We start from the raw sequence: 24965 nt of genomic DNA on the forward strand, positions 1-24965 counted from the left end.
CCACTAAGCTAGCGCAAAGTCATTACGTTCAACAAAGCCCAGGCCAGTAACGGGCCTGCTTCTCACGAGCAGGTATCTGAAGTTCTCTCGGAGGCTTGAAAGTCTCCTTCAGTCAGCATCAGTGCATCTGCCAGCAGGCAAGGACTCATCGCAGTCACGTTCCTGCCATTTCCAATTCCAAAACTACCTCAGCTCCAGCGGAGGAAAGAGACACAGAGCCACTTAACGACTGCATTATTATTTGGGATGAACTTGCGCAGCTGCACATAGGAATAGGCAGAGGTGAGTCCCAGAGCTGGCAGGCTGCCTTCCCTGGATTTGTGAGCTTGATCCCCCAGCCCTCCAACCCTAACTGGAGCCTGCTGACCCCCAAACACCTCACCTGCTCTTGACCACAGCCCAAGAGGTAAATCCAGCATCTTCTCTCATCAGGCTGGCTACCAGGTGCTCCTGCACACAAACAGGTTGAAATCCTGATCGCTAAGAGGAGGGCGGTAAAGTGATCAAAGGAAAATACTTCCTTCAGTGTTTGAGCATGTTTGCTCTTTTCTTTTACCCCACCTAAAGCAGTTTTCTTCATAAAGAGCCTTCCAGATGAATGTGTGCAGCACAGACTAAAAAGACCACACCTGCTGTAAGCATTCGGTGCCACGCTTTCTCAAGTGAATGAGCAAAGAGAAACTTGCATCTTTATTCAAGGCTGACAGTAAGTGGCCTCACCGCTCCTCAACAGCTACATTATTTTGTTCGGAAGCTTTGATAACCTTTGCATCCTTGGCACAGCTCTGTAATAACCAGACAAGTTCTAGAATTGCTCCTGTCTCATAGGTACGTTTCTGAACAAAAAGCTAAATTGGAACTAGCAAAAATAGCCATCATCCTGCTCACATGAAATCACACTACCTGTAACCCAGTTTGGAAGCAGCACTGACATATGGAGACTAAACTCTGCCTGATCCTCTCTCGCCTATATCCAGTAACAGCAGTACAGTCAGGGCAGGGGGGGAGGGAGGAAGTATAGTGTGGAAGAGAAAACAGTTGAAAAGATGAGTCTTAAAATCCCATTAACTTGCACCTTTCTTCCTTGTGAGTGTTGAAGGGCATAAGAAAAACTGCACCTTTTTTGTTGCAGATGCATAACTTCCCTTTCTGAAGCAGAGGAGAAGGTGCTGCCCGGAGCTGGTCGTCAGAGTACGCCATCCCTCCGGAGTAATGCACACAAGTACTGCTTTTACCCTCAGAGATGGGTAACTCTGGTTACACAGGATCAGCTCTATCAGCCTCCACCTGCAACGCAAAAATGAAAGCAGCCTTTCCTCAGCATACTGCAGACATGCTGTGCTGATGCACCACATCCAGAGTGGAAATAGTGGACACTTGAAGAATAAAAACAAGAGGCACTGAATGGAACTAGGAATTGGGTTCAAAGCTAAGAAGCGGTCCCTCGTGCAGGTGGCAGCTCAGTGAGGGACTCCTTGGCTACGAGTGCTGTAGACACTGAAAGTTCACACAGGGTCGAGGGGAAAACAGAGAAGATCCTGGAAAAGAAAACCACCGATGGTTTTATGCCTGTTCCCACGGTTAGGGCCAGGAGACCGAGCAGGGGGCATCTTTGATCAGACCACAGATACCACAGTATATGTAGGAAGAGGCTGCAAGTACCAGCCCTTCCAGTCCCTTACAAGAACTGCCTCTTTCTAGCAACAGTTAAAGCAGTTTGATCCAATACAAATTGTGTGTCATTGCAGTATTTCATCCTCCAAACTGATTCTCATTGTCTATTTTATGTATAACCCCGTATTTTTGCACAGCTTGTGCTTGAACCAATTTTATTTGCAAAAACAGCTATATTTTTCATTACTTTATGTAACAGATTTTCCCATTCACACACTTTTCCAGACACAGCTACTGAATACATGTATCAACTGGGCTGTTTGTAAATGCAAGCCTATCTTTGTCTTTGTAAGTAGAATGCATTCTAACTTAACGACCAAAAAGGTGTTAGGCAGAACCCAAACCTCTCAAACAAGCCTTTAATTTCTTCTGTTGAGAAGTATATCTAACTATGTCCAAGTTCTAGCCTAGCTACAAACAAATGTTATCCAACAGCAAGTTGAACAGCACACCTCTTCTATGACTATTGTTGGAACGTTTAAATGCAGACCACTGCAACACATTAATCCCCGACGCAGAGCTATAGCACGGCTCTAACAGCAGCACTGCTGTCCCCAGCACACACCCACTGATGCAATCTCTGAACACAGCAAGAGTTTGCATGGCATCTTCAGCATGATTTTATTCCTATAATCTCACGCGATAAACACCTTTTCCCATTAATCTTTCAACACTGACAGTTTTAAAAATAGGTAAAGTGTTCTTGAGCTACAATTTAAAATGCTAAATTTCAAGGAGAATATAAACTTGTATCTGGATGCTTTCAAACTGTCTCAGTGTGAGAAGTACATTAGATAAAAATCAATGCATTCTTTCTCTGTAGAGAGACCTCACAAATCATGACCAACTCAGAAGTTCCAGTTCAACTGTAACTTCACCCCACCCTCTGCTTACATTGCAAAACCACCAAAACATGCAAGAGTTATCACCACTCAGGCATGAAGAGCAGGCCTGTAATATATTTGACTGGAGCATTAACATCCACAAAGCAAACAAAACAATCCCTCCACCCCAAGCTCCATGCAGGTACATGCAAAAATCTTACAACAAATCACTTGGATTAGATGCTTTTTTCTAACAGAGCACTAGTATAGTGTTACTAAAACTTTGCTGAATTAATGTAATTGAATCATACAAAAAAGAATCATGGTATAGGACAAAGATTTTGTGTATACACTGCTGCTTTTCAAGGCTGTGGTAGTTGTATGCCATCTCAATTGTTATACTTTCTAGCACACTTTTCCAGTAAAGTATTACGCATTTTGTTTGTACAGTCAATAATTCTCTCAATACTGAAAAAGCATTTTATTGAAAACTTCTAAAAGGACACAATGATCACAACTAAAGCAGGAATCTGGCACAGAATGTGCTCAAAATTTCCTACAAAATCATTACAATCCAAGAAAAAAATGCCTACATAAATCAGTACAAGTATCATAAAGCATAAAAACTACAAGACAAGAAAATGATAGCTCTTGCAATGTAGAACACGCTTCAAGAGCTGTATCCTGTTCTCACATCTTTCATGATGTAACTTTCGTTCGGGAAATGATTTCATTCACAAAACTGTTGTTCTTCGCCAACACATCATTTCTCAGCTGTTTCAGCTTGATTTTGATATCGTCTTCTGACATATCTGTCAGGGGCAATGCTTTCACTTTACAAAGAAAATCCTGAATTATCTTTTCACCTTCCTGAAATTGAAGGAGAAGGAAAAGAAAACAAAGGATGTTTAGATTGCAAGCAGGATTTTTCCAAATTCCCCAAAGATACCAAGTATTATTCATTTCCAGATACTTTTTGCAGGTGAAAAACATGGTTATTTTTGCACTTGCTATCATGTTCTCAACACCAGAACAATCCAGTTACACTGGTATCAGGCATTCTTTCCCCTTTCAATCCATGAGCAACAAGCATCAGTTGATCAGCAGAAATACAATATTTAACATTAAGAGCTCCCGTATGTGTTCCACATTTAATTTCAGTGTGCAATCCCATTAGGTGAGGATTGCTAGCAATAATAGCATCAGAGTGGCCATACTACCCAAACTAGTTACTTTTTAGAGGAACTGTAAATCAAAACCAATGTTTCAATATGCTAAAGGAAAGAACGAATTGTAACCAAGCAACTGGAGAGTGGCCGTCACCAAGGAGAACAGATGATAATTAAGCTTTATGCATATGCTTTTACACAAACAGGCAAAGTGGAACTTCTAAACAGTCTGAATTGAATAGCAAGAACAAACATTTCAATGAACAGTATTCAGGATCCCTGTATTAGAAACAATTTGCCCAGAATACAGAATTTTGTCTAGTCCTCTGCATTTTGCATTTTAGAACTCTACTACAGTTTTCTTTGTTTTGTTTTATCATTTAAGACTAATGCAGTATGCTTTCAGTGCAGAAGTCTCCAAAGGACTTGGAGCACACTTTTCCCTCTAAATGTGATGTTAATGAAGGCAGACAAATTGCCTGGGTGAGACATCTAAAGCTATGCCATTCTATTGCCTAGAGAGTTTATGAAATATTATGTATTACTGAAATATCCAAGACAAAACACGATGCTGTATTCGTCAGAAGTGTTTGCCACATCAATTTAATTTACACCAACTTAAGACCACACAGTCAGATCCAACTAATCTGAAAAATACTTCACCATGATACCTAGCAAGCTGGCAAAGGAAAGGTAATAGTGGAGCAGCTGAGGTAGTTGGAGGGGGAACCTCCTGGCACTAAAAGGTAGGACAAACCAGAGATTGTTCATCCACAACATCACACCCACTTACTGAGCCAGGAACAAATACAGCAGACCTCTGAAACTGAAAATAAAGTAACAGGTAACAGCCTCTGTCTAGAGCAAAGGCTTTTTAAATGTCAAAAGTGCTTTGGATATGGACTAACACTTCAAGGCTTCCGTATACTGGAGTATTACCAAGATTACCAGTGATGCATAGAAGTTAGAATGAGTTAGAAAGCGGCAAAGTTTCAGGGCAACTGCCAGGACACAGAACTAAGATCTGTATATGGATGCAGCAAGGAGGACCTGACTAGTGGCAAAAAACAATGCAAGTCATAAGGCAGCACGTGGATTTACTCAGAGGCTGCAGCAGATGTTACTGTAAGGTCTTTTAATCCAGCAACAAAATGACACAGGCCATTCTGAAAAAGCTTCCTGCAAGCTACTGTTTTCCTTTACACTACCCGCTAATGAAGCTTCTTCTAAGAGAAAGTGAAGGGAGAAGAGAAAAAAACCAGCTCACTCAAATGGCTTTACACAACTGTATTATGCAATGGAGACATGATCAGACCTAAGCTGAGATGTGGGTTTCCTCAAGTTGTGCTTGAAGCCTGTGCAAAGCCAAGAGCATTTTACTTCTTGGTTGAGTAGAAAGAATCAAGCTAAAATTCTCACATGTGAAACAGGAAGAACTTTAGGACATCTGTAAGTCAGACATTCGAGGTCCAAATTGCTGTGTCCTTCAATATGATCAGCTTATGAGATGTGTTAGTACTGATGGGACATGGAAGTGCACAAAGGAGAAAGTTTTGTACTCGGCTTTTTTCTGACGTGAACAGATCCGAACATGTTCATGTTGAGCCTCAAGAAATGAGCACTAATGAGCCCTCAAATAAGGGGGAGCAAGACCAGGTGCAACCCACCTGCAGAGCCAAGAATAATCTAAACAACAATTAAAACAAAAGTTATAACCTAAGTCCCAAGAAACATTGCATACAAACTAAGTAGCCAACAAAAGTGATGAACAGAAAATTCTGGCTTGGTTCACAGCATAAAGAAAACACCACACAACAGCTAGAAGCATGGTCCCCTGTATGACTCCAGTTGAATAATGTATGCCAATCATACTAACTGCTGATCATTATTAAGAAAAAAATTAGTGGCATTCTCATGATGACGTTTTTAGATAAAATTCTTGCCTATGTTAACTTGAAATGAATCTAAACCAAAACCCACTACCCTTGAACATCTCTTCAACTCCTAATGAACTTCATAGCTAAAACATTTTGTTATGGAAAAATGAGATTATAGTTAATTATCCTCAAGCTTTGGGGAAATCTGAATCCTTAAACTATTTTGCTTGGGCTATTCCAAGCTAAACAAATTTTAAAAAGCATTCCTGATAGCAAACCTCTCTTTCTCTGTAGAATTTCTTGGCTGGTGGTTCTCCTTCAGATTCCTTGGACTTGCCAACGTTTTGAAATTCCTCCAATTCCAATGCTTTCTCTCTTGCACTTTCTATCACATGTTTTGGGAAAGCTGCCAACTCTGCTACGTGTATTCCAAAACTCTGGTCACAAACACCTGGATGCAGAGGAAAAAAACAGTAAAGAATTCTCAAGAGATAATATGGCTACACAGAGATTATATAAACAAACTTGTAATAGTTCTCTGTTCTGAATAATTAAGTGCATGGCATTGTTTGGTTCTCCCAACATTTTCCGATTTACCTTTTGGACTATACACAACAACACAGACTAAAGAATATGCTCCTATTTAATTAAGCTCTCTTAGAGCAGTAATTGCAGAGCTCCAAAAGTGCTTCAGGAAGAAAGGGAAAACTCTTCAAGCAGAAAGAATTTCCCACTAGTACTTGAATGAAATTGAATAATGGTTTTTATTAAAGTACTTCAACACAGTCTGTAGAATATAGTAATTCGCATAATTTATTCTTTTAATATATATATCACATTTTTCTATATTTATATGAATACATATATATGTGTGTGTATATATATATTAAAAAATATTTTAAAAGTTGCATTCTCAATCATCCTCCTCCTCCTTTGCATCAATACCACTTAACTCCTCAGTCTCCCAGAGTTGTCTTTAATTACATATTTTAACTTTACACTTACTTCAATTAATACACTGTATATATCATTTAGTTGAGAAATAAAAGTTCTCATAATTGCTTAAAATATGTCAATTATACTCAGTTACGTACAATAATTTTCACTTCAGTATCAAAAGTCCTCTGATACAATCTGTCAACTCCATTCATTTACATTACCATAATTCCAATTGGCCATCCGCAAATATTAATTCTGGTCTCCAGCAGGGACTTATGAATAAATGAATTACACATGTAAAATGATACTTAACTGATCATCTATTAAAAACTGGGTATCTGAAGAACAGGTAAAGGAAAACTTAGCATTTTTTTCTTTTTTATTAACCTTGTAATGTCTCAGGTTTCTTAAAGGAAATCAACATTTTAAAGCAGAAATTAGTTATCTTGATTTTCTACTAAAAGCACACACCTCCCCAGACACAAAGCTAACCCAGGTGTCTGCTCCGAGAATCCTGAGCAGAGGCCTGGAGAGCAGTACTTTCTGTGTCTCCTCTTCCAGTTTCTGTCACATTCGTGAAGCATGAAGACAGGGATGAAAATACTGCATAAAAGTTCCTTGTCATGTACTTCAGATTTAGTTATACATTTCAAATGACATGAAACCTGTTATTTGTTTCAAAACACAGCTGTATCCGAGCTGCCTATACTCACGTCCTTGCCTGAACAACATCACTCTTCCAAAAGGGAAAGAGCACAACATTAAATGCAAAAACTTCTGTGAAAGACATCCTATTTGAGACCAGGTATTTTAAGGTGAAGATTTCATAATGTTTTATCTCATCTGACAGAGGTTTAAGTAGATAGATACAAACTATTGTGCCTCTATGCTCAATAGCACTTCCAAGAAAATGGATCGAATGAGAAGACACTGCATGTACAAAGAAAAGATGTGTATGACTAAAAATGGCAAAACCAATTGAAGAAAAATATGAAACCTGGCTTCTAGAGTTTTCACCAGGACCAGAATGGGTGAGTTAATACAAGTTAAAAAAAACCAAGGGGGGTTGAAGGAAGAGAATTCACCCAACTTTTGGGGGAATATTAGGGTTTTTTTATCATAAGAGTTGCTATTCCAAAGGATTTAGAAGGTAGAAGGTTTAGAGTTAGTGTATATTACTTCCCTCCCCAACCTAAGTACTCAAAATAAGGCACCTAAATAAAGATGGATTGTTTGAAGATACTGTACACCGCCAGCTCTCGCTGCACTGAAAACACTCATAGTTTCAATGTATGCTTGCAGCAATTTATGACTATACTTGTCTTCAGTTCCCATGCCACACTAAGTCATATTTTAAGCATTGATTTGAGCAAGGGATTCAGAGGGCTCTGAACCTTCACTTGGTGGAAGGAGCTCAACGTGTGCTGGCAAAGATGGGAAACAGCAAACTACGACAGAACCATAGACACTGCCTCTCCACTGGAACAGGCTGGGTACCAGGGCCACAGCACTTTGGACTAATACTCAGAAGCAAAGCCTGGGCATTGCCTAGGAAAAGTACATGAACAGAGAGGAGGACAGAGGCCATTTCTAAGGAACAAAGATCTCAAAAGACAAGAACACAGAGTTAAAAGAAACAAGACTGCGGCAGCCGGAGATATTCTAACCAGCTTTAAGTAGACTCTCAGTAAAGCCAGAGGAGAGAAGGATTTCTGGTCATGCTTTGATTCCCCATGTTCAGAGCAGCCTCCTAGCTTCGCAGAAAAGTACCCGAAACCTAATCACAAGACTATAGCCATAAGGGAATATGGGAATACAAGATTAGAAGTCGTTATACAAGTAATCGAAAGGTAAGAAATTATGTAATTTCATGGATTTAAAACCAGAAGAAATGAGGAAGAAATAGTCAATTAGTAATGTCATAGGAGTAAAACAAGCATGGTACCACTTGAGTGAGGCTCAGATCAGGATATAATAAAAACACATTTACCAATTATCTAAAAGACACTTAATAGTATGGCGATAGCCTGTGAAGATTATAAAAATTATCTTTAAAAGCGTAACAGTAAAATTTAATAGTTAGACAAAATATTAGATTCATTTCAGAACAATATATGCAAGAAGGAATGAGCTGAAAAGTCCTAAATTGGCTAAAGATATCAGGAAATACTGGAGAGAGTTCCAGGATAACACGTACTGAATATGCACTGATCATGAAAAGCAGTGTTATTAGGATGAACTAGGCAAGCAGAGGCAAGTTATTTCGTATTGTGTCAACATGACAAAACAGCTTTTAAAATGAGGAATGAAGTTCAGCAACTGTACCTGTAAGATTTAATCCTAAACTAAGAAGATAAGTAAACATCTATCTCCAGGACTTGAGATAGGAGACAAGGACTAGCTCTTTAGCCTTAACAAGTATGGATGATGCTTAGTAATTGTTTTAGAAAAGATAATAGCCTAACTCCCCAAATAGTTATTCCTTATTTGAGACAAAACCACTCCACAATGTAAGTTGTTGATTGGATCCAGTATAGCCACACTGTTCTATAGTAACCATGTTCTATCCATCTGAGTGTCATCTAACTCTCCTTCATTGTGGAACTCAGAAAGGGAAAATTGAGAGGTATTTTTAAGTGAAAACAGAGCGTAATGGTACTCTGCCCACATTTTAAATCAAAATCTCAGTCCAGAGGTTGGCAACCTGACTGAAATGCTCTTATGGGAACAACAAAATCACTGTAGAGTTTACAACTAAATTAGAATGCCATAAATGACCACACCTTGCAAGCCACAGTTACACAGCCCTGCTTTTTTTAGCATAAATATAGGCTCCCGCTGAAGGGAGCAATAACAAATGATTGGCGATATAGAGAAGCAGGAGGAAGTGCTTATTGTGGTTAATAGATGAAATTTATGCCCAATTAAAAATTGTCTAATTTAATACAAAAAGGAGTAACTGGATCCACTGAAGGATTTTAAACAAACAGATCTGACTTGACTTATACTAACAACACAGGCTACTTGTTTTACTATGACGCCATTTGCTAAAAACTAAACATATTATTTTTCCTATATCAAACTACTGCATAAATTGGGCAACATCTTTCTTCAATGACCAAGGCTTATTACAATGAAATAGATATTATTAAAAACTGTCAGCACATAAAAGTTGCGTTCATTTCTTTTAAAAGAACAGTTTGAGGAACATAAGTCTTTTCTATCAGCAGGTTAAAATGGCTGATTTAGGTAATCAGAAAATAATCTTCTGGAACCCTTCTCTCTGCCCTTTAAAAAAAACAAAAAAGGAACCAACCTCAAAAGCATTGACTTGAGTGGCAGAAATAACCTAGAAGTCTTAACAAATAATCATCAACAACATCACCAACTGTGTTCACACATGGACAGAGCTCCTGCCATACACTCTTTCTCTATGGACAGAGAAGAGCATGTCTATTATAAATCTAAGCCTGGAGTATGACAGGAAATCCCCCCCCCCATTAAGAGTTCTTCCTCTCTCAGGACGAAATAAAGCTTACCCTGTTCACCATTTACGCAGTCTTACCTTCCTTGACACGATAAAGCATTGTCAGTGTGTCATCACTGGTCAGAGCAGTAACATGTAGGTTATTTACTGTTGGCACTTGGTCAGCAAGAGCTGTCAGTTCATGAAAATGTGTAGCAAACATACAGAAAGCACAGATTTTGCTAGCAATGTATTCTGAAATAGCCCATGCTAAGCCAAAACCATCATAGGTAGAAGTTCCTCTTCCCAGCTCATCGATGATTATCAGGGAGTTTTCAGATGCTGTCCTAAAAACACAGGAGCATTTTATAACATTTGAGAACAGCATGAACTCTGGATACCAGAATACCACAAGTTATGTTGTAGAGGCATAGCATTAAAGAGGCAAAAGACACTTCCTATTTACGTAACAACATACAAATGAAGTGCACACACAGTGTCACACAGATCATTCCAAATTAGTTTCTTCATCCCATTTAGACTTTGGCCTCCTGGTAGCAGCTCTGTATGACCACCGAAATAAACAGAAGGCTACTTCAGGAACTTATGAGCCTGCTAAAAAGGACTTGGAGATCCTCCACTGAGATCCTACATAAAAGGAAATCTTAAATGCATCTTTCTTAGAGCACCTCCTTTCTCATCAACCCCAACCAACAAAATCAAATAAGCACAGGACTTACCTAAGGATTGAAGCAGTTTCTAACATTTCAGCCATGAAAGTAGACACGCCTTTCAGCTGACTGTCTCCAGCTCCCACCCGAGCCAGGATACAATCCACAATGGTTATTTCTGCAGAGTCGCATGGTACAAAACACCCAATTTGGGCCATAAGAATAATCACCCCTGTCTGTCGAATGTAGGTTGATTTTCCCCCCATGTTAGGGCCTAAAGAAGAAATTTTGCAAATGAATTAAAAAAACATTATCATTTACAATTCAACAGCCCTTTTAAAGGAGAACAGGCTGTAATTTAAAACAAAGAACATTTAAACTTACTACTCTCTTGCCAGGAAAGAGTAGCAGACTTGTCTAACAGGTGCAACAAGTAGCTCCACTACTAATAAAGCTTGCTTATATGTCTTACTGAATGCTGCTTTTTCAAAAGAAAGGCGATCGGAGAGCATTAGGGGCCTTCATAAGTTTTGGGACTTTTCGGAAGTATAAGCAGTCATCTAAAACTCATGTCCATACCTAAAACTAATAAGCTTTAATTTAGAAGTCATCAGTACTGCTGCTTAATAATGAAAATAGTTTGCTTTCACCTCAAACAACAATTACAATTTGTCTGTGAAAATGAAATCCCTTAGTTACAGACTGGATACAAGCTGATGGGTGATTTAAATTACAATCTAAGGGGAGTCTGCATCAGCAAAATGAATAACTTACTTTTAATCAAAGTACAAATGAAATTAAAAGTATTTTCCAGAAAACTGATCATTAAAACCAATTTTATGCTTTTGCTAACCAGAAAAACAAGGGTGTTACCATGCATTTATTCAGATTTTTAGTTTTTCCTTTTTGATTATGTTAGAAGTATTCATTAATCATTCTCTAATTTCAGATCTTTGCTACTCAGAATGTATGTCAAGGACATCTGGATGGAAATTAAAATTCAATTAAATCTATAAACACTAAAAATGTTTTCCTGTGTAGTAAAATTATCTTAATTACACCAGAGAATATGGGAAAAAAGGGTACAGTCATTGAAACATGTTTTGCATTTAAAATTGACCTTAATACTAAACAAAGAAAACATTAACAAGGAGGCTGCTTAAAGTCTTTGCCTACAGAAGGTGCCTTTGTGGCTACAATACAATTGATGCCTAGTGGAATTTTCAAAATCACTTAAGCAGGTTCAGGTTCTCCAGTTCCTGAGGTTGCCTGGCTTGTGGACTTAACAGTCACTAAGGCAAAGAATACATATATTAAGGAAGGACTAATTTCTTATTTCCTACTGTCCTAGCAGCCTCTCTCTTCTTCCCAAACAACTATATCTAAATTAGTGATCACCTTCTCCAAACAGTGCACTATAACTACAATCATAACAACTAATTCCATGACTATTAGTTTGGAAGATGAGAAATGCATCTGTATGCACATAAACATATAGAATATCCACTATCAAAGGAAACACTTCACAAGAACATTGTGGACACTTTCTTTTTTTAATATAATAAACACCACCACCTTACAAATACCCTCCCTTCTTTTCCAGAGCTAAATCTTATCCCCCATACAGAAAGACGAATAACTTGCTAGGCGCTCACCCTTTGTTGATTAGAGAAATTGTTTTGACAGAGTTCTACTGGGTTGGTTGTTTGCTTGCTTGTTATTGGTTTGGTTTTTTAAAGACATCATTATTGGAAATACTCGAGACATTTAAAACGTAAATAACAAATGAAAAAGAGAACAGAAACATTTACCAGTAATAATGTGGAACATCTGCTTGCCCTTCTCAAATGTAATGTCATTGGGGATGAAGGCCACCTCATCTTGCACTTCAATGCAAGGATGCCTGGCACCTTTCAGCACAATCCTTCCTTGTCCCTTTTCCAGAATGACAGGACGGACATACGGCACTGGTGCTCCGTTTGACACATGAGCAAAACTGACAACTGCATCTAATTGAGCTATCACATCATTCATCGTCTGTATTGGTTCTGCATAACCTGTTTTTGGTTAGAGATACATAAATTCAACACAGTTAGAAATGTTTTTGTTCTTGCTGAAAAGATATCTTAAAGCCTATATTGAGCCCATTAAATTAATTCACCTGCATTAAAAGTCAATTTTGTTCAAGATAGCCATCACCTTCTGTGAGAGTCTAAGATGTAATCCTTAAGTATCCATGCTCTGACTACAAAGGGAACTTCTTCAGACTAAGAAAAGGAAGAAGTGAGGCCATATTGATTGTTTTGCCTTAACACTAGACAATGAGAAACAGCTTATCTTGGTACAGGAAGGCCAAGGCTCACAATGACAAGGTGGCTGGAAATCCAGTAAGTTTCCTTCCTCTGTAATATGCTGCACTTTGATGCTCATGCAAGCAAAGACAATAGAGACACAGCATTGACAATTCAGAGACAGCAACCATTTCTGTTTATGTGAATGATGGTATGGAGTGGTCTGTAAGATACAGTGCCTGTGATACCAGACAACAAGACTAGAGGGCCCAGCATCCCCAGTACCAGTTTTTAAGTTTTGGTGTTTGGTTTTTTTCAGTGAAAGGGATGAGGGAGAGGAGTCTACAGAGGTAAATCATCCAACACCTGCAAATGGGATGCATGTGTCAGAAGAGGTGAGCAGTGACCTGCAGAAAAAGTCCTACCTGTATGAAGTACATTTACCATTCTAACATCATCTCTTGAACTAGCTAAGTATAGATCATCAAGAGGACTTTAAGTCACTTTCATTCAAGAATTACACACATAATCCAGTCTTTTTCATTAAATTGCCTCCACTTGGGGAATAAAAATGCTTTTTGAATACACATATACACTTGTAAGTCTATGACTGCACACCACAGAAGCTTTAAGCCACAGCAACAGACTTTATTAAATAAACTTACTAGGTATTTATAAATTACATATTGAAGCTAATCCTGTTACATAATACCCCACTAGCTTTCTACATAAATATACAAACCTTAGTATGCTACACAAAAAGAAAAAATCACTTGAAAATTACCAAGATTAAAAAAAAATATCTAACAAGCTACTGATTTGCAATATACTGGCAAATTCCTTATGACAACAGGTCAAAGCTTATGAATATTTCCACTGTAACTTAATACACACTCAAATATATTAATACCTCAGCTTAAGAAGTGTTTTTTTCATCTTTAATACATTTACCCTTAGCTTAATATTCATTAGTGCTTTCAATTTCCACTTCGCTCTTTAAAAGAACTAAGACTTGCTCTGCTGGAACTAGTGTCTTTGGGAGAAGCAATATTTACAGAATCCTCCAAGCCCAAATTCCCAGATGTCTCTTCTTCTTTTGGTGAAGTATAGTAAAGAATGCCCTATAAGTAGGCAATCTTGGAGCAAAATACACGGAAATTAATTAGGAAAACCATCATTTTTTATTGTACCATATAAGCAATGGCTAACCTGATTTTTTACTGCATACCAATGTTCTTTCTTCATCATCCTTCACAGACCTCAGGTCCCACTCCCTCAGTTCTCTATTGTTCTTCACCTCTTCTGCCTTCTACTTAATTCACCATTTGGGTGGAGATGCCCAGAGTCAGGTAGGTGGGTGGAGGATAGATGTGGCCTTTATGGGCATATTTGTGTTCCTTTTATGGGATTAAAATTTGCACACACCCCATGACTGCACATTTGTAGCAATGCCAGGAAAGGGTCTGACCATAGAAGACAATATATTTCAAACTTTCAAGAACTGTCTAAAAGTCAAACCTCATTTTTCACATTAATTCTTTTGGGAATGTTATGGTTCTTCTCTACAAAAGGACCTATAAAGTAACTGCAAGTACTCCCACCACTCCAGGCTGATACACATCTGTTGATTGTGTCACAATCTGAACATTGACATATTCACCTGAAGCAATGTTAATGATTTCCTTAACAATTGCATCCTGAGCCTCTTCATACTCTTCTCTGTTCTTTATATATTCATCATTGACGGAGCTCAGTTTGCTGTGAACAAAACCACAATATTTAGAAGCTGTGATGTTCTGTCTTCACTGCTACAATGCCAAACTTCTGGCCACCTCATCTAGGAGTCAATAGCAGTTGTCCCCACCTGTTTTAACAGCAAGGTTCAGCACAAGGGCCACATAGCAACCCACAATTCATCCACACCAGGATTATCAGTAAGATTAATCCCAAGTTGAAGATTACCCACAATGGCCAAACCAGCAATTCTAGCATCTCTGAACACATCATTCTTCAAAATCTTACAGTAGTTGTTTGTTATAGACATGCTATGTGACAAGGACTTGCTCTTAAAGCTGAATTTCTGGCCATTTTGCAATGAGATGTGGCACGTTATAGAACTGACAGAGAAGAATTGCTGCTAAGCAACTGTGTAATTAACCCAGAGTCCTACAACAGGCTTATCAGAGCAGAAGGCATTAACTTCTTTCATTTAGTAAAAACCTCAGTGAACTACTGTCACAAAGAATAGGTTCTAGTCTTCAAAATAAGGTAAGTTGAAATCAAGAGAGCATTTAAACAAGTGTTTATTCTTCTCAACCTTGTCTCTGAACATGGAGGAGAGTCTGCAAGACTGAATATAAAACACACCCAAGCAGTGCACCCACACTATAAGCAGAAGTCAGCCTTGTGCTTCTAGTACCATCTACAGAAGCAACTATAACTTAAGTAGGCACAGAGAAGTCTGTTTTATTAGTGACCCATGGGCTTCTTCCTCACAGGAAAGTAACAGATGACACAGTAGAAGTTCTAAGTACCATCTTCTCAGTTACAGAAAAGCCTAACTTCATCACTACGTTCAGATTCATAACATATTTAGAACCAAAAAAAGCTGTTTTAAATTTCAGGGATGTTTTGAAAAAATATCCTCTGAGTAAATGTTAAAACAAAATGCAATTAAGGTTTACACTTTGTTCATTTAAGTAAATTGGTGCGAAATACACCAACATATTGGTTGGTGTGAACCAATATGTTTGCCCTCCTTTTCAAAGCAAAGGATTTATTACTATGAAAGTGAGTGATTAACAGAAACAGTCACTATTAGTAATAGCACTGGCTTGAAACCAACCTTGCCCTGTAGGCAGTGCTCCTCATACATGTCTGTCAATTAAGATCTATCTCTCAATAAACTCACTTCTCTGATGCTAACTCCAGCAGGAACTGCTACACATAAAGCAATAGCAGCATGGTTTGTCTGAAACAGACTGTACGATGTATTAATCTCTGCTATTTTTACCCTTCCATATATAACACATGCAGGAGACTTAAAGAGTGGTTTTCTCCTGGACCTGCCACTGACAGACAAGGAAGAACTTGTCAGGAGGTTGAAGTCCAATTAGTGGCTGATTAGTAGCGGCATTTCTTAGGGTTGATACTGGGGCTGATACTATTTATGCCTTGATTAACAACCTGAATGATGGGACTGAAAGCATTCTCAAATGCACTCTCAGCAAGGCTGTGAACACCACCACATTAAGGGGAGCTGTCAGTACACTGGAGCATGGGGCTGCCATTCATTGGGATATCTGCAGACAGAGAAATAGGTGGACAAGTATTTCAACACAGGCAAATGCAACGTCCTGCACCTGGGATGAAATAACTCCATGCAACAGTAGAGACTGGGGTCCAAGTGGCTGTAAAACAGCTATTCATAAAAGAGTTGGGGGACCCAGTGGACAAGAAGCTGAACATGACCCAGCAGTGTGACACTAAAGCAGAGAAAGCCAAGCCCATACTGGCTGCACTAGCAAGAGAATAGCCGGTATGTCGAAGGAAGTGATTCTTCCCCTCTATTCAGCGCTTGTGAGACCACATCCACAGTGCTGGCTCGCAGTTTTGTCTTCCCAGTCTAAGAGACATATCAAACCTGGAGCAGATGGCCACCACAAAGATTGGCAGCTGGAGCACATGGCATACAAGGACAGGCTGAGAGAGATGCCTGCCCAGGCTGAGAGAAATCTGAAGTCAGCCTGGAAAGAAGAGGCACCAGACTCTTCTTGGAGGTGCACAGCAAAGGAATGAGACACTAAAACCCCAAGCTTCTGCAAGGAAAATTCTCATTAGATCTGATTAGGAAAGCTGTCACAAAGAGTGGTTCAGCACTGGAACTTGTGCCCCACCAGGTTGTGAAGGATGCTTGGAGGATGGGCACCTGGGCAAGGCCTTGAGCTACCTCATCTAACTTTGAGATAGGATCTAATTTCTAAGGTGGGTCTGCTTTGAGTGATGGTTTAGACCAGTTAACCTCAAGAGATCACCTTCCACTTAAGTTATTACCTGCAACTTTCTACTTTGTTCTGTGTAATAATAATGAAGAGCTAAAAATTCAACAAAAAGTAGAGATTTTTTGCTTGGCTGACCTGTGACAGAACTGCTGTCCAGGCAAGGAGACACTGAAACAGCACCAATGCAATTAGCCTGAAGACTGAAATTTTTAAATAGCTTCATCTATAGAGCCACAGAATGGAAGTCCAATACTAGGACCAACAGAAATTACAGTGTGATTTGGAACAAAAAGAAGGTAATCACCAACAAAACTGCTGCATGTCATATTTGGTAATAAACATAAATAGCTCTTTTCCTATTGCAGCTTGTGAAAGTGTCTGTATAAACACTCACAGTAAATGCAATTATGCTGCTAGCTGCAGCTAAAACAGAGAAATTAGCCCAAGTCAAAGGACCCAAAATAGCTAACAGTTGGCAAAGTAAAAGGGGGAACGCAGCTTTTAACAGAAACTGTATGACTGCTCCTCCCTCATGCCAGTCTTGCTCAATATCTCAATCTGTGAGCCAATTAAAAAGGTGAAAATTCAGCCATTCAAGATGTAGGGAAACCAGTTTATCAGCACAACTATAAAGAAAGGAACATTTTTGCCTCTTTCACAACAGGCTTGAAAATCTACAAAGATGATCTCATACCTGTTAGTAAATTTCACACCATTCTTCTGTGTATCAACTATTCCATATTTTGAATTGTTACGGAGAACTTTTTCCTCCTTGCAAGTTATTCGAAAGTGATGTCCAAACTGTGAATTTGTCTCCAGTTTGATACTTTTGCCAGCTTCCAAACCTTTTAGATTAAAAGAAAGAAGAAAACAAATGTATTATCAAAAATCCTGCAGCCTGTGCTATTCCTGCTCATTAATCCCCAGTTTGTATGATGTAGCCTCTCTTAGATACGCTATTCAATACACTTGCTTTGGTTCTGTATGGGTATGAGAAATACCCAGACCTAACAGAATTTTACTGATTCATTCTCTGCTCTTACTTTGATATGCTCTCAAACTGCATATTCAAATCAGGCTCACGATTATAGTACTGCTACATATTCTCCAGAAATGTGAAAAATTTTCATAGCACACTGCAAGGACATTCTATATTGCTGCTGTAAGCACAGCACCTGCAGTCTTATGATCCTTTTACTAACACATACTTTTGATGGTGAGATTGCTCATTCCATCCCTACACAATCTTGTCTTTCCTTCTTTTCATCCAGGTATCTTGTTTACGCTAAAAAAAAAAATCAAGATTAAAAAATATGCAAGCCCTTAAAGGTGTAATCTAAAATAACTATGTTGTGGTTTTCCTTGCCATATTTTAATTAAAAAATGGTTGGTTTTTTTAAGTTGCTCTTTGAATGCCTGATTCATCAGCTGCACATGGAATTTTCTGCATAAGAGAATCAATTCTTTAAATGTCTCATTGGCTTACACATTACATTTTGCAAAGACCTTCAAAAGAAAACTAGCATGTCCTGAATGGACACTTAAGAGAATGCACAGCGGGGGCAGGGGGGAGTTTCAGTGCATGTCCTCAAAGGATGTAAAATAGAACTAGGCTTAGCCAAGAGTTTGATGAGTTGCAGTTCTACAAAATGAATTCTGCAGTATCTTGCAACCTACGTGATAATTTCTGAAATATTCTGGAATGGCACACTTAAAAAAAAAAAAAAAAAAGCCACTCAGTTTTCAACAGATTGTACTGTGACGACTAAAGTCACCCCAAACTAATAATAAAATAATACAAACATCCCTTAAGTCCTCTATACCAGTTTTCATCACTTCATCTCAAAACATTTTACAAAGGAGGTAAGAATCAAAGGCAGCTTCATACCCTACCTAGTTCTTTGGCTGCACTCTTTAAAAATGACTGCATTTTTTCTTCCAGTTCATTCATCTTTTCTCTTAATTCTGTCAAATTAGGGTCAAAAGAAGCCTTGACAAGAAATTCATGATTCTCCACCTAGGGAAAAATAACAAGAAAAAATTCATATGAACATAGGCAGTAAAAAAAAAAAAAAAAAATTAAAAAAAATCACCTCCCTGATCATACATGGTAAAATGGATTTACTTAATCATTTATTAAATTTATTTTTTATATATATAATTTTGCAATGCAATGCTCTTTGTGATAATTGGTATCTGATTCAACTACAAAACAAATACATCTCAAACACTTGTTTTCTCAAGTAATATACTTTATACAAGCAAAATATACCAATTTAACAGACTCCTTTACTTTGAAATGGAGTTGTCTGCACACTTATTTGCACACAAATAACTGAGCAGTAGGCGGGGAAAAAAAGGGAAGTCAGAGGAAATGAAATTGTTATGTACATAATCTGTATGCTAGCCTGGACTTATGCAGCTAATCAAGACAGAGTGTAGAAGGATGGGGCGTTTCAAAACAAGTAGTCTTTGGAAAGTTTCTGAAACTGTAATTCCTGCCTAAAACACACTCAAGAGGTTACAGAAGGAGCCTACATAATATTACCAAAAATCCTACCCAATTTCAACAGTTATTTTGAGTTGAAAAGCATACACATTTCCTTCCAAGCTAAATATTTTCAGAGTCACAGATGAAGTAAATTGTATTCATCTTTTTTCCTCTCTCTTCCCCATGCTTCCACTGCCAGGTGTGTGTTTCTGATGACCTTACAAGCCTCAAGTTTCATTCACAAGCACAGCTTATAACTAAAAATTTGCTAAATAAAAGAAACTCAATTTTTAATACAAAAACTTTTACAATCAACAAAATATTAGCACCGTTGTCCAACATGGAAACTAAGCATTGGCTTTCATATTAGCAATGTATTTAATCTAATTACGTTAAAAAAAAACAAACCAAAACAACACTTTCATGAAGCTTCCCCTAGCTGGGAATTATCTGCAAAGTTGTACACAAAGCAGCTGCAAATACCTCGCAAAACACACTAAAAAAAGATGGTGGTTTACATACAATTTCACTTTTACCCACAAGTATATGTTAGCAAGAGGAGGAAGGAGAAGAAAAAAGGGAGGTTCACAGTTCGTTTACTCCCTCCCAGGCAATAAAAGTATCACTCCAGAAAGCACTGAGCAACAGGAACCGTTAAGTACAAGAACCACCACATACATCTTGTCCTACTACGCACAAGGAGCACTTAGAATCTGCAGTGCATCAAAAGAATTGTAAAAGCATTAGACTCAAGACTCCCAGGTTTTGCGGCAACTTGGAACAAAGACCTGGGAATGCAATCTGGAGATGAAAGCCACAGGAATGGGGGAACAAGTAAATTATCATATGAAGAAACCACATAGCATACTGTATATTCAAAGGACTGCTGCTTTATTCTGAGAATGATCTTCTCCCAACAGATAATTTGATCTTCCACAGAAGCTGCATCATGGAAAACTGAACCATTGGTGCTTATTTTCTCTGTGCAATTACCAGCACTGCAAGGCATTACACTCAGCCTGCCGTTTTGGTTCCAGTTGTGTTGTGTGCAAACACACTGCAGTGGCAAAGTTCTCCAGTTGCTTAACCAGAGATGTGGACTCCACACAAAATAATGGATTACGAGATCTGCGAGGACCATCTTGAAAGCTGGAGATATTAAGAAAGGGGTACGAACAAATTAATTCCCTGCTACATCCCTAGTGATAGGCCTGCTCCTTCCATTCCCTTAATAATTCCACTAAAAGAACAGCAATGAACATTTATGACAGAGCGTACGGCAGAAAAGACCATTCCTGGTTTTGTAGCGCAGATCCTGGATCTGAAACAGCAACTGGAAAGGCTGGGATGCAAACGCCACACATGCCAGCCCTTGTCAGGACTGGCTTCATGAGACAACCAAGATTGACAGTCAAGTGATAAGTAATTTTGTTTCACAGCTTCAAAGAATTATTTGAAGCCTGGAATAAACTGCAGAAATCCCATAACCTCAGGAGAAGGAAGGTAATGTCCCCAAGGACCCATAACACGCAGGCTGCCCCAGCAGAGCACCCAGTCTGGCTCTCGGTTCTGTCCTTTACCCAGGCTGCCACGTCAGAGAGGCTGACTGGAAGAGGTAAACTTACTCTTTTTGAAAAAAAAAAGCCCTGCACTTCCATCCTTCAGGGCCTCCTCGCTACAGGCAAGCTTTCATTTCACTGCAAGCAAAGATCCGTATGTGGCTACATCTTAAGAGTGTGCAAAAAAGCTAGGTTACTGCCTCACCCACTGCTCAGTCTGGCGCTCACGGGGACGGAGTTAGTTTTCATGTGCTTGTTGCTAATTCCATCAGGGCTCCAACAGACCCGTGGTGACAAATGAACCCAGAGGCTGCTAGTGTGCAAGAAATAAATCCTAAGCTGCTGTGAAGTTTTGGGACAGAAGCATTAAAGTAGAACTACTTCAGCTTCCATTTACATTAATAGTTCGGGTTAGGGACTGTAGCAGTTCAAGAACTGATTTGCAGCAAACCAGGCACTCCAGCCCCAGGGTTAAGTGCCTGGTGGCTTTTCCAGGTGTAGATATCAAGTCTCTAGGACAGCTAGCAGCCTATATCCCATTACATCAGCCTGAAAATCTGAATTGAAAAATGTGTAAGATCCAGGTTTGAAGACAGCTTCTAATGTGTTGCATTACCCACCCCAGCTATTACAGGGCAGCTCCTTCCTCGTTCAGGCCTCATGAAGTAATCCTTAGCAGGTGACAAACAAAACTGCTCCATCTGACCACTCTCTCCAAGTGAAAGCCAAGTGTGATCAAGTGAATAGAAAACAATTTTAAATTAAATTAAAAGTTCAGCTAAACTGCTAAGGAAGTAAAATGATTATGGTTTACTAAAAATATTAAAAACTTGTGCTACTAATTAATATATAAAAACACCAGGCACCCACAACTATATTACCCTCTAACGTTCTTCTCAAGCTGTGCTCCTCCTACAGAAGTATCTCAGATATAATTAGGTAAGTCACTTAAAGCAAACTTTTGCTTTTTCTCCTCCACAGCCCTCAGTGTGAACATGGCCAACAATCTGGCAAGACAAGCATTAACAGGAATGTGGTATTTGAGTTCTTGGTGCTTTGTACCTAATGAATCTACCATCAGCTATGGTCCACTAAGGCTACACCTCACCAGAAAAACTGAAGGAAATACCACCAAACCCAACTCACTCCCCTCTCATCTCCCCCAAAAAAGAATGAAAATACTCATCATCATTGTGATATTTCAGTGATATATTGATCACTGAAACACACTTAAGTCTAAATTACAACTCAGTACTGCATTAAATACAAATATTAAATTTGCTTCAGAGATTAAGGAATGCAACAGACACGTGCAACAGATTGGTCTGAACACTCTTGCTACCACTTTCACTCTATATATAACCTCACTCTACATATAACCTTTTACTGGCAAGAGTCATGCAAAGGGTTATAATGAAAGCAAATCCCTTAATGCAATATGGATAAGCAGCAGCTAGACATTCCCTTTTTTTCTACTAAGCACGCTGCATTTTTTTTAGTGTAAGTTTTTGCTCAGAGCTACTCTGAAATGAATGTTGAAAGTACAAAATTTAATGTGGTAAACAGCAGACTAACATCACAGCATTGACAACACTTTCATACCTGCATATGTTTACTTACATGAAATGAGACCCAAGTGAGTCACATTTCCAAGCGGTGCTCAAATGAATGAGGTGACAGCCAACAATTTGCAGACTCTGGGACTATGGTAAGCTAGCTAGCTAATCTGAAAAACAAGTCCTTCTGTAACGGGCTGTGCTCTTAATACTCAAAACAAAAATACTATATACCGATAACGCTAACAAACTTTGAAGTTGCCCTGACTTGAGGAGGAGGTTGGAGTAAGACGGTTTTTCAAAGGCCCCTTAAGATTCTGTGGAAGTGACAGTTTCTCAACTTTTATTACAGCTAGGTAAATGAATAACCACATCCCACGCTTTTTGAACTTGGATGTTTCTCTTTACATTCGAATACATTATTGACATAATTTAGTTGCTACGACAACCTGTCCTTCAATCACACTCAGAATAGAGCTAGGTATTTTGTTTGAACTCCCTAAAAACCTAAGAGAAATTTCAAGTCAAAGTTCAAGTTTTAACATTCATACGGACAAGGCTTATTCTTGTGGTAAAACCAGCGTTGGCTTATCTATAGCCATTTTCCAGTGTCTTGAAGGGGAAAAAAAACAAATCCAACACACTGGATTCTATGGGACTTGATTAAAAATAACTGACTTGTTATTCTGTTTGGAAGGACAACAAAACATTTTTGAAGTAGAAGCTGAAACAAATTTGAAGAGCTGGACTATGAAGGGCCAAGGCTTAGAACAGCTGTTAGTTTTAAAGAAAACAGAGTCCCAGGGCATACAAACTGCATCAACAGATGGTCTGTAACTAGTATAAAGCTATAAATTTCTTCATTAGCATATATCACAAATTACAGCAACATGTCAATCAGTCTTTCCTTAAACTGTAAAACGCAGTTGATTAATGCATACACAATACAAAGAGACAAAACGCAGTGCTTCTGCCTTTGGAGAAAAATATGCATGTTCAAAATTTTAAAGCCACCGCAGTTTTCAAAAGTTCAACACCTTGCCCTTACTACCATGCCTGGCACATGGTTAGGTAGATCTCGTATTTCTACAGTCAGCTGAGATTGACAGTTATGACAATCCTAAAAGCTTCCCAAGTTTTCCAAAATGACTGAAACATCTTATTGAGAAAGGAACATTAAATATGTTTCTAACCAAGCATGTACATGTCAAAATGTGTCTCACCAATTCTCTAACCAATATAATGGGAAAAAATTACGTACAAAACTCACTTAAAAACTTGGCATTGTTTCACCCAGTTAAGCAATGGTTCATGTTTTTGCCTGTGTCCTAAGTGTTCAATGTTAAACAATGACAAATTGGTCATTTATGCTCATCCCGTCTCCTTTCCACTACAGGTTTAAGGAACAGGAATGTTCCTTCCAGCTTTCTTTGGCCAATTTTTCCCCTGAAAAGAATGCCAGTTTTCTCTTGCAAGCATAGTCCTATCATCAGTAATATTTTATAAGCAAGTGTAGATGCAAGGCTAAGGTAATTGTAGTAGCTTTCTCTCTAGTGAGAAATACCTTTACACTGGAAAGTAAAGTCAGTCTTTATACCTAGGTCAATCATTTTTCAGAGGCAAACTGTTAGTTATGAAGACTTAATCCCACCAAACAGAACCAAGTCTAATGAACTTTATAGAAGCAGAGAAATACGTAATAAACATATTCTGGCTACATTCTAGATTTGAGATATATCACAGTAACTGAAAATATGAAGAAGCAGAAAAGTGACAAAATAACTTTCCCACTTTTAATACTGATGAGGTTTTTAAAAAATAGTTTCAGGTCCACAGCACCCATGTACCTAAAGCGTTTTTTGATTGGCTAGATAATTTCAGACAGTGGGTGAATACCCTCTTGATATCAAAATGCTATACTAATAACAGCCTTCATATATTCCACAGCTAAACTATCACTAACTACTTAATATAGATGATCAATTAAATTTAGTGAGTGTAGAGCAGATTGCAAAGTTCAGTAAGAAACTTTAATTGCTAAGTAAACCCCCTCCTACACACCAGCCCATACCTTATCCATGTCCAATGTTGTTTCTATCATCTCCAGAAACTTTGAGAAGTCAGAGTAGATATCATTAAGAGGTGTTATAAACACTGCCAACAACAACATCTGGTGAGCTCCTGTTAAGAACAAACAAGAAAAATTATCATTCATAAAACCCCACAACTTTACCAGAATTCACTTATCCAAGATAAACAGCAGAACTATACAGCTGGTTAATTTTTATTAAGATTGGTTATGACTATTTCACTGACACACACATACCTTTTTCTAAAATTGGCATTATTCAATTTATATTCTGATTAAGCTTGTACCTATTCTATCATCTTTGTTCATATCTGGTGGTATTAATTCCCTTCTACTATGAGTAAAACCACAGACAAAC

At 38.4% G+C, this 24965-nt stretch overlaps 1 protein-coding gene across 1 annotated transcript in view; it reads right to left on the reverse strand.

Annotated features, from left to right (window-relative positions):
- Positions 1-2270: 2270 nt before the first annotated feature.
- The window catches only part of MSH2 (mutS homolog 2), a 56318-nt gene continuing 33623 nt past the window's right edge, over positions 2271-24965 (reverse strand). Inside the window, exons 8-16 of the mRNA XM_030035509.2 lie at positions 24590-24699; positions 18806-18929; positions 17607-17757; positions 14572-14669; positions 12432-12677; positions 10690-10894; positions 10049-10296; positions 5823-5995; positions 2271-3368 (exon numbers count right to left, since the gene is read on the reverse strand). Of these exons, the coding sequence (XP_029891369.1) occupies positions 3198-3368; positions 5823-5995; positions 10049-10296; positions 10690-10894; positions 12432-12677; positions 14572-14669; positions 17607-17757; positions 18806-18929; positions 24590-24699 (1526 nt within the window). The 3' untranslated portion in view covers positions 2271-3197. The remainder of the gene's footprint in view (positions 3369-5822; positions 5996-10048; positions 10297-10689; positions 10895-12431; positions 12678-14571; positions 14670-17606; positions 17758-18805; positions 18930-24589; positions 24700-24965) is intronic.

The sequence above is a fragment of the Aquila chrysaetos genome, chromosome 13 (assembly GCF_900496995.4).
Source record: "Aquila chrysaetos chrysaetos chromosome 13, bAquChr1.4, whole genome shotgun sequence".
NCBI lineage: Eukaryota > Metazoa > Chordata > Aves > Accipitriformes > Accipitridae > Aquila > Aquila chrysaetos.